The 18,767-nt window shown below is 44.0% G+C and overlaps 1 protein-coding gene across 4 annotated transcripts in view; it reads left to right on the plus strand.

Annotated features, from left to right (window-relative positions):
- The window catches only part of PIP5K1C (phosphatidylinositol-4-phosphate 5-kinase type 1 gamma), a 156,120-nt gene extending 137,595 nt beyond the window's left edge, over window positions 1–18,525 (plus strand). For 3 of the 4 annotated variants that reach the window (XM_085638306.1, XM_085638307.1, XM_085638308.1), the window contains one exon: window positions 12,503–12,638. In XM_085638306.1, the coding sequence (XP_085494432.1) occupies window positions 12,503–12,505 (3 nt within the window). In that variant the 3' untranslated portion in view covers window positions 12,506–12,638. Of the gene's footprint in view, window positions 1–12,502 lie in introns of all 4 variants that reach the window. The other variant, XM_085638309.1, reaches the window with a different exon arrangement.
- Window positions 18,526–18,767: the final 242 nt, after the last annotated feature.

Below are 18,767 nucleotides of genomic sequence, written 5' to 3' on the forward strand. Positions count from 1 at the left end.
CTTAAATCCTCTATTGGATGACACCTGCCTACCCGAATCTGCACTGAATTCTATTCCGAACAAAACCAGAGACGCCGTGACAGTAATTGGTATACCCAAAAATTGTGACAAAAACCATTCAATATCCCGAAGGAGTGGCTGTAGGACAGGGCAGGAATAGAACATATGCAACGAGTCTGCTGCATAGAGTCCACATCTTGAACAGTTAGTCCCCTTCCCAGCCTTCCACTTGGCTATCCTTGCTGGCGTATAGTACAGATTAAACATAGCCATGTATGATTGGCTTCTGAGACTACCAGAAAGCAAGATAGAACTGGCAGTTCGCATTACCAGCTGCAGATCCAAGTTGATTATCGACACTTTCTCCTCCCATATTGCCTCCTGCCTAGCCAGATCATCCGTTTGTTTTAACATGAGCTCCACATATAATTGCCCTATTTTACATTTCCCTCTTATTAGATCCAAAATACGGATTTGTGAAGGGTGACATTTCCCCCCCGCAATTGCGGCCTGTAGAGCACTTCTTAGTTGCAGATACTTAAAAAAATCCACCTTTCCAACCCCAAATCTATCTTGCAATGTTGAGAAAGTTACCATCTCGCCCTGCTCCAGCAGATCTCCTACTAACCTAATACCAAGCTGTGACCACCTACGCATAACAGAATCCTGAAACACAACAGAGGATAGAACCGTCGAGTCTAAAGGTGTATACCGTATAATGCTAGGAATAGATAACAATCTACGAAACCTCTTCCAGACTGAGTAAGCCGCCTGAATAATTTTGAACCTTGTCTTTTTGTAGTAGCTTGGCTCTAACACTTTTAAAAGTAACCCTTGTGCTGAACTTCCCAAACACCACTCGTAAATCGACGGAGAAAAAGCGGGATCCAGCACAGCCATCTTACCCCAAATCAAAACACCCATTGATTGAAACAGCGAGACTGAGTAATATAAATAAAAATTTGGGAGAGCCAGACCACCACGTTCCAATGGCAGATACAGCCATTTAATTGCCCTCCTAGAGCGGCGGTAGCCCCAGAGGAATCGTGAGCACATTCGTTCTATTCTATCAAATAATTCTTTCGGAAAGAGGATAGGTATGGCCCGAAACAAATATAATAACTTAGGGAAAATGGACATTTTCAAAACATTGCCCCTTCCATATAAGGAGAGATGCAGCCGATTAATTCTCTCCAGAGTTCTATTTGAAGAGGTAAGTATCGGCTCTACATTGATACTCGGAATGTTTTGGATTTGAGGTGAGATAATTATACCCAGATACATTGCCTCTGTGACCACCCCCACCCCAAGCTCCGCTGGAAACCCAGCCTCTGAGTGCAGCACTTGAGTCTTCCCCAAGTTTAGTTTATAACCAGACACTCTACCAAAATCTCTGGTTATAACCTCAATTCTAGGCATAGCGCTACTCATATCTGATGACAAAACCGCGAGGTCGTCAGCATATGCCAAGACTTTAGCTGAGTATAACCTTGAGGTTACCGGCAAAATTCCCAAGTCCGACTCCAAGCTTTCGATGAGAGGTTCTATATACAGAGCGAACAGGAGTGGTGAACAGGGGCACCCCTGCCGTGTACCCCTGTTGACCAAAAATGTCTCTGACTCCTCTCCCCCCATATCGGACAATTGCCTTCGGAGTTGAATACATCGACTGTATTGCCCGTATATACCTGCTAGGGAACGATTTCCATCTCATTACGGCCCATAAAAATTCCCAGGAGACCCTGTCGAATGCTTTTTCAGCATCCAACAGGGCCACCCCGACCGGCACGTTCATCGCCTGGGCCCAATCAAATACTGAGATGAGTCGCCTAACGTGGTCCGTGGTCCCCCTCCCGGCAATGAACCCATGTTGTTGTAATGAAACGAGGGGGCCGATCACATCTCCCAATCTCATTGCCAAACATTTCGAATAGATTTTATTATCGGCATTTATTAGCGAAATCGGTCTATACGAAGAGAGCTCCAAAGGATCCTTTCCCTTTTTTTTAAAAACTACTATGACAGTTTGAGACCAAGAGGCCGGGGAAACCCCGGCAAATGCTGCTTGAAATACTAGGGTCATTATCCTCTCTAATTTCTTCTTGAATTTTATGTAAAACTCCAAGGGGATCGAATCTGATCCCATAGCCTTCCCTGATGCTAGAGACATCATTGCCTTTTCAATCTCCTCCGGAGAGAGCTCCTCCGTTAATGCCTCTTTATCCTGTTCCTTTAACCCCTGACAGACCTTTCCCACTAAATACCTCTCTGCACTTACAACTGGTTCTAATGTATACAGTTTTTCATAATATTTTTAAAAGCATCTTGAATCAGAGAAGGGGTCTCCACCATGTTTCCATCAAGATCTTTAATCTTAACTATCTTAGAGTCGACCTCCTTTTGGCGTAATCTATTGGCGAGGACCTTGCCGACCCTTTCCCCATACTCATAGAGCTCTCTCCTATGCATCTGGTAGCTAGCAGCGGACACATCCGCATAGCCCTGATAAATTTTCGCTCGACAAACAGCGACCTCGGCTTGAGCCTCCTTAATACTCCCTCCAGAATTTATTTCTTGAGCCAATTTATGCTCAAGCCGAGAGAGAGTCCCTAAATCATCTATGACCTTTGAGCGCTCTATCTTCCGCTTTCTTGCAGCAAATCTTAGTGTCTCACCTCTTATCCCGGCCTTTAATGCATCCCAAACAATGTCTATCCTAGCTGATCCTATATTTGTCTGGATAAATTCAGGAATCCATTTAGCCATCCAATTGCAGTAGTCCTCGCTAAGCAGAAACTTTCTATCAAATGTCCATTTTTGGGACTTGGCCATTAAACCCAAGCAGTCGAACTCCAAAACGAATGGGTTGTGATCTGATATGATTTTGGGAAGTATCTTAATTGAAGCCCTCGATAAAACAGCACCAGATACCAAAAAATAGTCTAGCCGCGCCATTTTCCCATGTGGGGCAGAGAAATACGTAAATCCATCCTGGTCTGCATTGAGTTCTGCCCATACATCATATAACCCTTGATCCTGAACGAGCGCCTGCAGACTCCTAAAGCCTCGCGGCTTCCTACCGACATAAGTTTCGGCTGTCCTTAAATTCACCTGCGAATGGAGATGTATGTTTAGATCACCACAGACAATCATAGGATGTGGATACATTGCTAATTCTGTGTCGATCAATTGAAAGATACCCGAGTCATCCAGGTTTGAGGCATATATTGAACATAACGTAATAACTTGCTGTGAGACCACTGCCTCCATCATTACCCAACGTCCTAAATTATCAACTTTATACTTCTTTAGTTTAAATAATCCTTTTTTAGCAAGAATCGCAACACCCTTAACATTAGCTGTCTGCGTGGTACAGGCCAATAGCTCGAGCCCCAAGGAGCCGAGCCAGGCCCTATTCGCCCATGCAATATGTGTCTCCTGCAGAAACAAAAGGTCCCATGAGCTTAAGTATATAATTCTGGACAGCACTCTTCTTTTCCCAGGATCGTTCAACCCACAAATGTTGAGTGTACAGCATATTAGTTTCCTCATCCTATAACCTTATTATATTTGATACCAGAAACCTAACATTATATTGTCTACCCCACCGAGATCGAATTTTCTCCCAACAGCTTGCATGGCATATAACATCTGATAGATCCAACACAGTTAATACAACTGATACAGCAATTTTCATTTTAAATACTAAAGCCATTTTTGATCTTGACATATATAAACCTGCATACTTTAACTTTAGCTGAGACGGCCTGATAAAGACTATACAAAATAAAAGCTATACTCCTTGCTGAATCGGTTAACCCCTGCACCCAGCAACCCCCTCCCCCCCCACCCAACACCCCTCCATACCGCCCCCCCACCCACCTCCCCTCACACCACCCATAAAGAGCATTGGGAATTCCTTCCCTTAGTGATGATAAAGCCCAGTGCCCATACTCCACCTCCCAAAACCACCTTCATAGTAAAAGAGGGAAAAAAATCCTTGCCCAGCCAGCCACCAACAGCCAATAACCCTCAAAGAACATTCAAGGCTCCATATCCTACGACCTTCAGACTTCCCTGCCTTTATCAGTTGACACTCTGAAAGGGTCCTCCCAATAAAAATATACGTCACCCCCCTCTAAAGTACCCTGGAACCCTCACAGAGTACCTCTAACACAGTAGTACAAGACAACTAGTATAAGTCACAAGCCATAGAGACTTATCAAATCGACTGAAGGTATTCTTTTGCCTTTATCTCTGAAATAAAGAATTGGCTACGACCACCCTTAACAACCTTCAATTTAGCCGGGTTTTGCAGGAACACCTGAGCCCCCTTAGCCTGAAACTCTGGTATGAGCTGTCTCAGCCTCCATCGCTGCCCAACCGTGTCCTGACAAAAATCTGGTCGGACAAAAAACTCACATCCCTTAGCACTTCTCCTTTTATTTGGCAGTGCTAGATCATAGAGCTCCTCTCTCGCTCTAAAGTTACACAGCGAGATCAGAATAGCCCTAGGAAATTCTGAGCCCTGCCCCCTTTTTTGTACAAACGGAAATCTATGTGCCCTTTGGACTTCCCTTTGCCAGTCCCAATGCCCCAACTCTGGGAATGCCTCTGAAAACAGCTCCACCATAAACTTTAACGGGTCCGCACCCTCTTTCCCCTCCGGCACCCCCAGTACTCTTAGGTTATTCCGTCTGGACCTATTTTCAAGGTCCGTTATTTTCCAGAGGAGTTCATCCCTGTGTGTCTTAAGGGACCCTACTGTTTCCTTCTGAGCACATAGTTCGTCTTCTAGCGTAGAGATCCTTGTTTCGGCCTCACTCATCCTTGTAGCCACCTCCGAGCAGGTCTTAGCCACCCGTCTAACCGCGTTCTGCAGACGCTTACATGCCTTCTGAGTACGTAAGAGCCCAGCCTGTGTCTCAGCTCTATGAGTCATGATTAAATCATAGATGGGGGCCAATGTGATCTCCTCTGGTGCTAGTCCTGGAACTGGTACTACAATTGAGCTTCTTCGCACTGATTGGTCCTGTAGAGCACCCGACATGGCAGAGGCAGCGTAGTTAGGAGAGTTCTGTTCATCCCAGGCAGAAGAGGCCGCTGACCCCCTCCCTGCCCCTCCCCTGGGTACTTGATCGCCTTGGGCCGAAACATCCACAGACCCCTCCAAGTTTCCCTCCAAATGCTCCTCTTCTCCCCCCAAGCTGCCCCCATCCAGCCATTCCTGTACAGCGCTATCGACTGAAGACCTATCAGATAGAGAGAAAAAATCCTCGACTATCGAGGCCTTGTCCGGTACATCACGCAGCTCTCTTGATGCCTCTATGCTTCCAGGCTTAGCATTGGACTCCAATATTGAGGACCCGGCTCCAGGCTGGTCCGAGACGGCTGCAACCCCCTCGACCCCCTCAATATTCTGCTGCCATTGTTGTAGAGTAGATTCAGCCTCCACATTCGCTTGCACCAATCCTTGAACCGAGCCCTCGCGGACTACATCTCCCAGAATCCCCTTTTCAGGGTTTGGGAAAATTAGGCTTACCGGAGTTTTTTGTATGCCTTGTTGCGCGTCCTGAACAACCCCCCCCCCCCACTGTTGCTTAACGTCCTGAGTGAGGCCACATCATCTCGAATTTTGTTTATTTTGAACATCGCCGGGATATGGTGTACAGCGTCTCTCTCCAACAGCGCTGGAGCAGGAGCGGTGGATCCCGGCTGGAGGGACTGCCGTGCACTGTTTTCCTCATGCCGATTGAATTTGTTAATCTTATCGGCTACCTTCTCCGCCGGCTTCTCCCCCGCTGCCATCTGCCTCGTTCTTGAAACCATCCCCGCGGTTTGCCCAGCCCCTCTGCCGCGGCCAGATCGCGATGTTACACTCTTCCCCGGCATGTTCCCTCCTGGACTGCCGCTATCGGTGCCGGCCGTTACAAGGTACCAGCGAGGTAGATACAGGAGACGTGGGAGACGCTGCTCTCTCCAAACTGCAGCGACCCTGAGGAGTCTGCAAACCATAAGCGGCCAAACGCCCTGGAGCCTCTGAATCCCTGGACCCCGGACTTGAGTAGCTGATTGAGCGCTAGCAGTGCATGGTTAGCATTGTGGAGGTGGAGAGCACTCGCTTAACCGGCCACAGTCGCGGCCGCCATCTTGCTCCGACTCATCAGGCAACACATTTTCAAACACAATAATACTTTGGTCGCCCCGGATTGGCCAAGAAGGGTGTGGTACACAGATCTACTTCACCTTTCATCGCACTCTCCGCTCCGTGGTGGATGTTATTTTATCGGCCAGGCGACACTCCGCCAAGTCCGTTTACTCATATAGGTGGTGTAAGTTTGTTAAATGGTGTGGAGAGAGATCCATTGACCCTTTAAAAGCCCATCTTTCTAATGTGCTTCAGTTTGCTCTTTCCTTGGCTCGGCAGGGTTGTGCTGTGGCTACGGTTAAGGGCTATTTATCAGCCTTATCGGCTTTTCCGTGTCTCCCAGATCAGCCATCTTTATTTAAATCTCCTATTGTTCTAAGATTTATCAAAGGCCTTACTAACAAGTTTCCACCTACTCCTTTTCTAATGCCGCAGTGGGACCTTAATCTTGTTCTGACTTTTTTGATGGGGTCTCCTTTTGAGCCCCTTCATAGCTGTCCTTAGAGGCTATTGTCCTTTAAAACAGTCTTTCTAGTAGCCATAACCTCGGCAATGAGGGTGAGTGAGCTTCAAGCTCTTAGTTCAAAACCCCCGTTTTTATCATTACATGCTGAAAGGATGGTTCTTAGCACCAGGGATGCTTCCCTACCTAAGGTAGTTACTCCCTTTCATCTGGGGCAGTCCGTTACTCTCCCTGTGTTTTATCCACCTCCTCATCCTTCCAAGGAGGAGGAAAGCTACACCGATTGGACCCAAAAAGAGCTGTGAGCTTTTATTTGGACAGAACGAAGGACTTTCGTTTGGACGATCAGCTCTTCGTGGGCTATGTTGGACAGTCTAGAGGCAAAGCTGTGCGCAAGCGCACTCTGTCCAGATGGATCATCCTGGCCATCAAGATCTGCTACGCCCTTGCTGGTAAGGTTCCTCCGGAGGGTATTGGGGCTCATTCAACTAGGGCCAAATCGTCTACTTCTGCCTTGGCCAGGGGTGTTCCTGTGGCAGACATTTGTAAAGCCGCGACTTGGGCCTCCCTCCATACTTTCACAAAGCATTATTGCTTAGACTCTGAGATGAGGAGGGAGGGCCACTTTGCGCGCTCTGTCTTGCAGGACTTTTTGGTATAAGTAGGTGGACACCCTCCTCCAGGAGTGGGACTGCTGTGGGAATCTATTCACAAGGTGAGGAATCCACTGGCAGATGTATCCATCAGAAGAACAAGTTACTTACCTTCGGTAATGCTTTTTCTGGTGGATACAGTATCTGCCTGTGGATTCCTCGCCGGCCCACCCGCCTGCCCGTTGTCCAGCTTTGTATACCTTGAAGTATGCCTTGCTTGACTTGTAGTTTTATCTGGTACACTTATAGGAATTGTTTTTGTTCCTTAGCTTTCCGTTTTGTATATGTACTATGTATATTTGTTTGAATATTGTATACTGTGTATTCTTTGAATCTATCGTTGGTCCACCTGTTCGCCTCGGAGGCACGGAAAAAATGGGTGGAACTGACGTCATCACGCCGACGTGGCTCTCTTATGGCTCCGGTGATGTCATACGGAGTCGCGAGCGGAGCCAAGGTATTATGACGTCGGCGTAGAGAGTTGGGGGGAAAAAAGTTCCATGGAATGCTGGTGCAGGGGATATTCACAAGGTGAGGAATCCACATGCAGATACTGTATCCACCAGAAAAAGCATTACTGAAGGTAAGTAACTTGTTCGTCTCTCCTCCCCACCCGTTCTCCTTCTTCCCTTCCCATAATGTGATTGTTTTGCTATCCATTGAGGGTTTGAGTTATTTTCTGTGAATGGATCTTTTAGCTGGCCAGGGTGTACAATCATTTTTTTAATGGATAGTGGAGTTACAGTTTCACTATTACAGTCTTCTAGATGTTAACAAATTGTAACTTGAATATCCAAGTATTAGTTATTTTGCCAAAACACTGATGAAAGTTTGCTTTGCTACTTTTCTTTAAATATGTGAAAAGCTGGCTTAGTATATGTTGCTCACTTATGCAAGTGTAGCACCCTGCACTAATCCAGACGACCCTTATGGTGATGTTAGTGGTCTTAGACAACCTTAGAAAGCGCTCTAAGTGGTAGATGTGGAGAGCAGCCTTCAGGCTTAGTCCAAAAGGAGTGTAAAGCAGCTTTTTTTTTACCTGAGAATAATCTTATTGGTACAGATTAAGTGAAAAAGGACCACACAGTGTATTTATAAAAATATGTATTTATTATAAGACACTCACTAACACATAGACCTATCTCTTACCCGGAGATGGACACAATACACACAATACTTTGTAAAGAAAACAGGTAAGTAGCATGGAATACACAGAGGTCGCCAGAGGGGGACCAAACCCTTTACTAAATTAGTGGTATGCAAACCATGACCCAAGCCAAGACTATACCCAGAAAACATAGAAGTGCTGGGGACCCAAGGAACCACCTGAGGTAAGAAACCAGGAACCCCATGGAGCCGGTTGGTAGAGTGGGAATACGACCGCGTGTTCGATTCAAGTAAATGGGTAAGTCGTTGTTGCAATTTTAAAGAAGATGGACCTTTCCCAGTGGACTCTGAAGAAACCCCGTGAAAGACAGAAGGTTGGAGAGCCACCCCACCCGTGGATACCCTAGGAACAAGGAAACCTACACCAGGGAAGCCTGGTGCATAGGTGTGAAGTGGTGTCGGAAACCGACGTCGAATTCAATGGAGGACTTCAGGAAGATGCCGCTGGCGAACAAGTGGAAAGTATCCGGTGGAATCCAAACCTGGCTTCAAGAAGAGTAGAACCTGCAAGCAGAGAGTACAGAGTCTAGGTCACTCAGGGGTGACTAGGGGGCACACAAGTTGTGCGTCCACTAGTGTCGGCTGTTGCAGGGAGGTTGATGGTGCCCTTGTTTCTGCAGCTACGTGGACCAGGTGACACAGAGGACTACCAGGAACTGTGTACCAGCTGTCCCACGTCGGATGTCGATATCCATGGGGTCGGTGTCCAGCGGGAGCACCAACAGGCCTTGGCAACGGTAACACATGGCAGAAGATGAAAAGGGTATGGTGTCGAGACCAGCAAGGTCCTAGAGACCCACTACGTGCAAGTGAATCAGAGTAGGCCCCAAGCAAGCAGGGGAGCCCACTGAAGTTGAAGCAGACCCTTCAACAGGGCCTGAAGATCTCTGGAGACCAGAGTTGCCCAGCCTTAGCAACGGCCAGCCGAAGTGGTGCACAAGGATGCTGTTGCGGTTGTGTTGAGGGATATTGGCTGCAGACTCTGTCTGTAGACAGTGCAGGCCTCGAGGAAGCTGTAGGACCATCACCTGTGTTATCGACCCGGTGGAAGACCAGGATTAACAATTGGTCAGCGGTGTTGTGGTGCCTGCCGATGCAGGGAGTGACTCCTTCACTCCAAGGGAGATTCCTTCGGCTGTCTTTGGATGTCCACAGGACCTGGAAAGGGCATGTATGGTTTACAGACACTGACGGTACAACAGACTTGCGGAACAAAAAGATCAGGAGGAGACTGAGTCTTCACGGTTGCACTCTCGGTTCCAAGACGAAGTCCGATGCAGTCAGTCAGACGCGGTCTGCACGACTCAGTCAGGATGTCCAGCGGGTTGAAGAAGACGCGGCGCCTGATCCGGATCGAATCCCACGACTAATCTAGGGACCCACCTACAGGTAAGCCCTTAAGTACCCTAAGGAAAGGTTTGGAACGATTCAGCGTTCCCTCCCTGGGAAGGGATCAGTCACTGGGGGGTATACTCCCATGTCCTTTGTGCAGTTTTGCGACAGAGCGGGAGCCAATGGCTCCCTGAGCTGGTTTGAACTGGACTATGCAAGGAGGACACCAAATGTGCCCTTCAAGCAGACTGACTGGAGCTGGCACCCACCCTACCCCAATACACTAAACCGTGTCTGGGAGGTGGTCACACCTCCCCGTGACAGGATATCTATTGTCCTACCTTCCCCTGCTCGAGCTTGGCTCAGCAGCAGGAGGGCAGAAACAGGTCTCAGGTCGGCAGCAGCCCTAGCTTGCTGTCCGATTCTGGAAGACTGGTACTGGTAGCACAGACGGCCTCCTCCTGGAGGAGCTTTACAGTGCATGGAATTATACCTCCCACACTGTAATTACGGTGTGGGAGTATGATTCCAACATGTTTGATACCAAACATGACAGGGGTCGTTACAGCCAGTTTAGATGGTTCTCGCGTAATGATGCATGGCCACTCTATGTATCTTAATGGCTGATGCACTTACAACCCGGGAGAATTGACTCCGAATTCAAACAAAAACTGCAAAGGGCATGATTTATGAGCAACTACAGCATACAGAGTTTGACACACAAACTTTAGGTGCATACTGTTGCTGCAGAAGAGTGCCTGAAAGACAGCTTCTGCTCTTGCTGTGGCAGAACTAAGCAGATAACGAAAGCATAGGCGCAAAAAATACCTTAACTTTGGTATCATTATGGCAGGAAAGATTACTAGAACAGAAACTGCTACAAATTGTGTGCATATATATTAGGCTGATAAATTCAATTTTCAGCTATTATCTTTTTACACTGTTCACCTATATAAGAACCGGCATGTAACCAGACTAGGATTGCATATGATTAAGAGTCGTGATGAGTCGAAAGGTGTTATGCATGCTGTATCTACTGCTGGGAATAAAAGACTGTCACTATGATTGTTTTCACGCCATTGAGAGTGGAGTGCATTTCTTTGGAGCTATATCTATCTATCTATATATATCTATATATATATATATATATATATAGCCTGCTGCGCAGGCGAAACGCGTCTCTCTTTTCTGCGGGGTCGAGGGCAACCTGAAATACCATTAAATCAGCCCCATACTTAGACAGGCGTGCGTGCCTCTTCCTTGGGGAAGTGGGATTGGGGATGTGTGTGTGTGTGTGTGTGTGTGTGTGTGTGTATATATATATATATCTCCTAGTGGCCGTCGCCACTGTGTAGTTATAATTAGGATCAATGCTTTTTTTATGCTGCTAATAACTTTGGTCCCACGTGACGAATTGCTGCAAAAGTTCCAAAAAAGTGCTACTTTTTATCTACTTTGCACATGGAAAGTTTCTGGGTGTCCGTCAGGCAGAGGCGGAGTAAAAAGGTGGGGGTCCTAAAATGCTTATTCCCTGTTCATATGTCTTTAGACACCACTACAGCCCAAATTGGTGAACGGATTTACACCAAATTTGGTAGAAAGTTAGATCTTGATCTAGAAAGAGTACTTTGTGTGTTTTTATGTAAATCCCGTTCAGTAGTTTTGGAGAAATTAAGATTAAAAAAACTTGTTTATATCTCGCCACCGAGGATTCGCGTAGCTAACAGATCTCAAACTAAGATCTGATTGGCTCAGAGTCCTCGAAGAAATGTAAAAAAGACATAAGTGAGGGAAGGGTAAGTGTACCCTGACCCCCTAGACTTGGTGATAGGGTCCTACAGGGAGACGCCTGGGGCCAAAACCTTATTTTATTTTTTATTTACATTTTGCTGGAGGATTTGCAAATCTGCAGAAAATTTTAAAGGAAGAAGCACAGGCTCACACACTTTTTATAAAAAACCCGGAGTGGGCCTGGTCCCAGGGGGATGACGCATGTTTATTTTTATTGGGAAGGGGGGCTCCCCACCCCCGACCCCCCCCCCCCCCCAGGCTATTTTCTATACAATTAAAAAAAACTAGAAATTCACTGAAAAAAACAAAGATTCAACTAATGTTGTAAGTAGGTGAAATGTTCAGTAGCAAGGTAACGTTTTAAACTCTAAAAACCACAGAAATTCACCAGTTACAGTTATTTCAAATAACTAGAACTTGTGCCCTATGGTAACTGTAACTCGGGCCCTCACCATGCATGGCTAATTACCCCCACATATTACATCACTCATGACGTCTTCTATGACATCAATGATGATATCAGTTCAACAGTTGCAATAACATTCTTGATGAGAAGACTGCATGGCGGGGGCACAAGTTTATATTTAGTTACCTAAGGGCACGAGTTACGGTTACTTGAGGTAACTATAGCTATAACTGGTGAATTTCTGTGGTCTTCAGAGTTTAAAACGTTACACTGTTCAAACATGGTGCACTCGGACTGTCAATCAAAACACAGCTCATTATTAATCTGTTGGCAGATATTTTGTTTAGTTTATCTTCTATTCCGAGGCATCAGGTTGTGTTTTCCAAACTATAACCCAATGAAATGAAAAACAAAAATACTTCTGAAATGAGGATAATTGTATTCTTTGTTTAAAAAATTGTGTGACTATTGTTGCAAGCTACGATTTCAGTCGTGGCATTCTGCGTTCTAATGGGTTTCTCGCTTTCTCTGTCTTCCCAAAGTAAATTCTATGCAGATTCCTGTTTCAAGTAACCGGAGGTGTATCTGAAGCTGCTGCCTTCCACCTTGTTATCCTGGACGATGGCGGTACTGACAAGCTGTATTTGTTAAACTTTTGGATGAGGATAAATGTTGCCGAACAGGCTGGTGGCCTGCACGAAAAGCTTTCACATGGAGTGCAACTTTTGGGTTTGTCAACAGGAAAGTGTATGTAGACATGGATGAACGTTGACTTTCCCGGCGGTTTGGGCTCTTTTGGGGAGCTCTACTGAATTCCAGCTCTCGCTGTGAGTTTCTCCCTGAACCCATGTCTTACTGTGAATCATTTCCTTTATTTATTTGCATTCCTGGCACATGCACAGACATGCTTTTTTGTGTTATTTTGGTTTTTTTTGTTTGTGTTCCGTAACTGCACTTTGCAAGGGTGTTAAACCGTGCTTTGCAAGCTAAGGCAAAACCTTGCACTTTTAGGTTTGACACTTAAGGGCGTTTTTGGGAGTGGAAGAAGACCTTGAATGGGGACAGTGGTTGCAGGACCTTGACATTGTGGTACTGCTGTGCAGTGCCACAGAGTAAATTTATTCCAACCATCCTACCTATTTGGTCATTAAAAATCAACTGCTAAAGACACATCAAGGAACAACTGATCTTCCTACCTTAGCGACCACATACAGGCTCAGAACAATGATTTATTACTTCGACCCAGCAGGGACAACTCTTCCTGTGTGTGACTACCACATGACGAAGAGGATGCTTTGAGTGTGGTTGCTTGACTTAAATAGAAACGTTCCGCCAAGCATAACTCTTCATGGGACTGTTTCCTTCAGTCAGATGCCTGATTCCACACATGTTACTTCGATGTGGAATTGAGGCATTCTACATCTGGTGAAATGAAAGAGGATGGAGTAAGTTCAGGGCCAAGAGAGAATGTTATTACTACTTCTGAGATATGACTGCTCACTCTCAGATTTCATTTGCAGTAGTGAGTTAACTAACTTTAAATTAATCAAACAAATTGTGTCCATCATATTTGTTTTGTCCTTAGATATTTCTTTTTCATGATGCTTTTCTTCACACTCTGACCTGCTTTTGATAGTTGATTCGTCAGATCTCGGTTTGTCTGTCTACATATTGTGCCAATGAACCACGTTTATTTTGGTGGTGGAATATTTGGCCAGTGAATGTCTTATTTTTCCTGTTGTTTTGGGTTTTCAGAATTTGAAGTACATATTAGGTCTTTCTTGAGGCCTAGTGGGGAACAAAGATTGGCAATGGTCAGATTGTGGTAAGGACAGTGAACTGGCGTGTAGGGGTATGAATCCAATATAAACACTGATGTAGGAGAGCTATTGTTCCTCAAAGGGAGACCACCTTGCTTTTCAGCTGCTAGCCAAAAGGCAGTGTCCCATGTTAGCTATAAATCATTCCCGGCTTATTGAAGAAAGTGTCAACATAGGCACCAAGGCACATGCCTGAAATATTCTCAGTCTCAATAAGAGAACTGGCAGATTGGAGAGTGACCTGCCAGTAATTTCTCCTTCCTGTGCAAACTTTGCAGATCTTAGCCAAAACTCTTCATCTTCACATTTTTCATTTTCTCCTTCACATGGTTCTTCAAAGCCATATAGTGTGGAGTTTGATGGTGTATATCATACTAGCTCAGGAAGTACTCATATGAGATGTCTGTGGTATACGTGCTTTTCATGATCTAAACAGGAAGTTACAGAGCTCTGAAAATGATAGTTACGTGTACTCCTATGGTACCATCTAGACTGTGCATGAACATAAGTAACCAGAAGAGCTTTGAGGTGGATCAGCTACGTGACTGGCAAGCTACATATCTTGTGGACTTCTGTTGGTTGTTTTTGATCAAAATTTGATCGTTAATTAGCATTTTTATGTTTTGATTACGATTCAGAATATTTCTTCTATTTGATTTTGACTGTAGTATTGGTTTGTGGTTTTAAGTCCTTCATATGTAGTTTTTTGCCATTTGAATATGAAGATAGTTTTTAGTTTCAGAAACAAAGTTCTAAGACCTTGAATTAGCCTTGTCTTTATTTTATGCATTTGGGTTTCATATACCCATTTTGATTTTAAACCATTTTACATGAAACTGATACCAAGTAATATTGTAGTGCTGAATCAAGGTCTCAAGTTGCTTCCAAAGTCATTGGGTTGGCCAGTTCTTGCCAAGAAAGTTTCTGATTGATTCTAATATGTATATTGTTTTGTTAAGTATTTTATCCAAACAAGGCAGCTTTGTCATACAAGTATGAATGGGACTTTTTCTGTATCTCCTATATTTCACAGGTTGGTACTCGGTGATGTGTTTCACTGTTGAGTAATTGGCAGGTTTAACAGTGAACATTATGATACATTTTTGAAGCTCTATTGTATCGTGTTTACCATCTCCAATGCCGTGAACCTCCTGAAAATCAGTTTTCAATTTTAGGCTACTTCAAAGAAACCTGAAACTAGACCACATCTACATAGTCCTTTGTTAACTGCATGTGAGCACTGGTTTAGCTGACACCGGCCATTCTGCTGTTAGACAATGAGCAATAAGCATCTGATCCAGTGTCTGACCAACCAACACTTCCCTTTTTAGTGCTTCAACAGCACTGCCACTGCTAGCTTATGAAGATGAAGAGCATAGTTCAGGTGCACCCATAGTTTAATGGTGAAATACCGCATTTGGACGTATTAACAATGAACCAAAAGACAGAAAGAAAGTGAAAAATATTTTTTAATGCTCTTAGGTGCAAGGACATTCCATCCTAAGTTGTGAAGTTGACCTGCAACTATTTCTTTTAGTGCCAAGAGTAGATGGTTAGACTATCTACTCTACAGCCTGCATCTTCGGCTGGAGTTAAAGAGCCCTGCTGCTAAAGTTTCTTAACTTTTCTGAAGGGTCTGAGTCATGAAAAAAGCCAGTTACACACGGACTTGATAAACATCAATTGATCACTCCACTGCAACATTTCCACTAAGAGAATTAGAGTCCACGTTTCTTTTTCCAGTAAAGCATTTTCTTTCCAGATGTTAAGCTTCACTAACACTACACATCCACATTTTGTTTTTTTTTCTACTCAATCTTGATGTTTGCCAAATATGTTCTTGGCCTGATGGCAGTTATATCCGGTACTTGTTGCTGGCAGATCAGTGAGTGTGGTTGCACTGTGAAGTTCACTACAGATTTTGTGGACATTCAAAATAGGGGTCCTTGACAAAAGATTGGCCTTCGGTGAATAAGGTCTCCTAAGTGGGTGCCTAGGAATATAGTGTTAATTCTGTAGGGCAGGCTGAGCATGGTTTCTGTGTTTAACAACCTGCTCAGCTTGCTGTACCAACAAGTGCACAAACTGCTGTTTGTCATCATAGGCTGAGCCGAAAAGGAAATGGAAGGTAAATAATGATATTGCAGGAAAGTGATAGCGTGTTTCTTCTTCACAGCATTTATGCAGTAGAATTTCAGCACCTGGGAGGATGCAGGTAACATTACATTTTGAGAATTAACATTGAACTAGTCCGGAAGTTTCTCTTTATATGTTCTAGAATTTTGGTTATATAAACATGTGGTAACTTAAGTGCACCTTCCTTCCCAGGATTTTTCTTACATACTGTTTGTAACTAATTAAGTTGATACTTTGGGCCGGCTGTTGGATATAGATGGTCCCAGGGGTAACTGATGCAAGCACCCATGCAATATGACAATGAATTTTTAAATGGTTGTGTATAGCTTTCTGCTGGTCATTTACTGTCGAGTATGGTGTCTTCCGAGGCACTGTCCTATTTTCTTTTGACCAGGAGGCGTCCTGCAAATATGCAGGTAGACTTGGACTGTTTTGCGGGGGTTAACCTTTAACAAATTAAGTCTTGTGCCTGCAATGCAATGCAGACCATGAGTGGAAAATAACTGGTTTGTTTCATCTGGGGGCTATCAACAAACAAATAGAAGCCTATCTATTGCTATGGACCACGGTTTGCCACGGAAACTTATCCTTGGGTAAAGAGCAGTATTACCACTTAATGGTAATGATGCGGTAGGTCTGGTCAGATTGAACATTGAGATGAATGTTTGTTTTCATTTAAACAGTATTTTACTGCACATTGATGTATTTATTTAAACAAAGGATACCCTTTTTCAGTGTTTTATATTATGCCTCGTTGCAAGCATTAGCATCTGGACCTCGATTTTTCTCTTTTCATGACCAAATCGCACAGTCTGAAATTGGAAGAATTCTTCAGCTTGCTTGATGATATCAAGTTGACAGCAGTGCTTTCTTCATTGTGGTCTTGTGTAAGCAGATAGGGTTTTATTTGTTAAACTTTGTGGTTTGCAATCTTAGTACCCTTGATTGATTTGGTATATATAAAATATAGCATAATCGTAGACCAATATGTATTGATTAATAAGACACGAGTTCCTTTCAAGGTTGGCTGTGTTTTAATATGTGAGCTACTGGCGTCCAACGGGGGCTTCGATGTTAGGGTTAGGACACCTCCTGTTGGGGGGGGGAAGAGAATAAGATTCAGTTTGTATACCATCATGGGTAGGTCTCCAGAACTGGGAAAATCCATCTTTTGGATTTTTGGAATAATCATTGCATAGTAAGTTCCTTCTTCCATGCTTGAAGTCTTTGCCGAGTTTAAAGGACAATGTCTGGTTTTCACTGCACATCCTTTGGAACCATTGCCTTGTTATTTTGAAGCATTCTGTCAGTGTGTCGTTTCAAACGAGGGTGTGTAAAAGGCACCCACGCATTTTATCTCTCACTAGTGAGAGATCCTTCTTCCTGAGTTAGTAGTTTGATCTTAGCGGCACTGGAGGAACCATATCTAAAGGTCTGGGGATGTCCAGGTATGTGACTCGTTGATGGACACTGTGTCGACAGTCCTTGACAGTAGGTATCTAGCATGAACAAACAAGACTTTGTGTTCACATGTCCCCCACTTCACCCACAGTCAAGCACTTTATTGGAGTGGCAGAAAAGAAAAATATTTGGCCAGACTGGATCGATTGCAAGTTCTCAGTTAGAACCACGTTACATTGTCATATGGTAGTTTAGACACTGTATTGCCTTTCTCTACCTTACATGTGTATTATACAAAGTATTATTTAAGGAGTTTTATGTTGTATTATTTTATTTCTCAGTGAAATGAAAAGTTATTCCAAATCATAAGTATTGCTAATGTGTTCATTGTTTCTTTCCAATGACCACTTGCAGTTATTCGGAGAATGTCTGCTGTAATGTTACTCGTTCTTGAGCTGTATAGTGAGCCTACAATTGTACTTTAGTCTTCGATGTAAAAAAGACAAAAGGTTTAAATAACCATTTATAATGTTCAGTGAACTCATTGCCTTACCTGGAGTCTAAGACAATTTTCCCTCTATTCCCATGTGTAATTTTGTAAATAACATGTGAGCTGCTCTTTTTCCTTTATGCTTTAATCACCCCCATCTCGTTCACTCGCCTCCAAGTACATCTGCTACTGTTGCAGAAAGCTTGAACCTATTCGAATTACTGTACTTGCTACATCGAAGAATTTCCTGTGAGCATTGTCATCCTATTTTACAAGCTATTGTCTCATTAATTATTAAAATGCAATACTTTTCCACAATGAAATATCTTGTGCTAGAGCTCATGAAATGCCATCAGGTAAATCAGGATTTCATCGGAAACCTGTATTTCCATAACCATGCAGCACTTGAGAGTTCATTTACTGATCATGTCCTACGTTGTGGACCTACAAACCCATGTGTGTCTTAAACTGTTTTTAAAGCGGGTTACAATTCTTTTTCCGCCATCCCAATATTTGACAATCTGAGTGTTTGATTTCTCCCACACCTCATTTTTCTACCTAGGGAAGTGATGTTTGTGGATCAAGAACTGTATGACTTTGGTGTACCCGTGCTGACCAGTACAATGACTTGTACTCCAAGTTTGCCTCACGCCTGTTCCTCATGTACATTTTGAAAATGACATGTTACATAAATAGAATAATAAAGTATTAAACACTGTCCTGTCTGTGTTTTGCCCTAATTTGTAGCCTTGCAGTACCTGTGTACTGCACCAGAGAATCATTACTGAGTAAGGTGGTCATCTTAAAGACTTAAATGTGGTATCTAGAAGAACCAATCATTAAATGTTTATATATCTAGTATACATCCAGAATCACAAAGAATAATATGCTATTTATTAATACTGTTGAATGTGGGTAGGGGCCAAGAGTCGCGAGCGGCCAAGCCTCAAGTGGGTCATT

The sequence above is a fragment of the Triturus cristatus genome, chromosome 12, assembly GCF_964204655.1.
Source record: "Triturus cristatus chromosome 12, aTriCri1.1, whole genome shotgun sequence".
In the NCBI taxonomy this organism is placed as follows: Eukaryota; Metazoa; Chordata; class Amphibia; order Caudata; family Salamandridae; genus Triturus; species Triturus cristatus.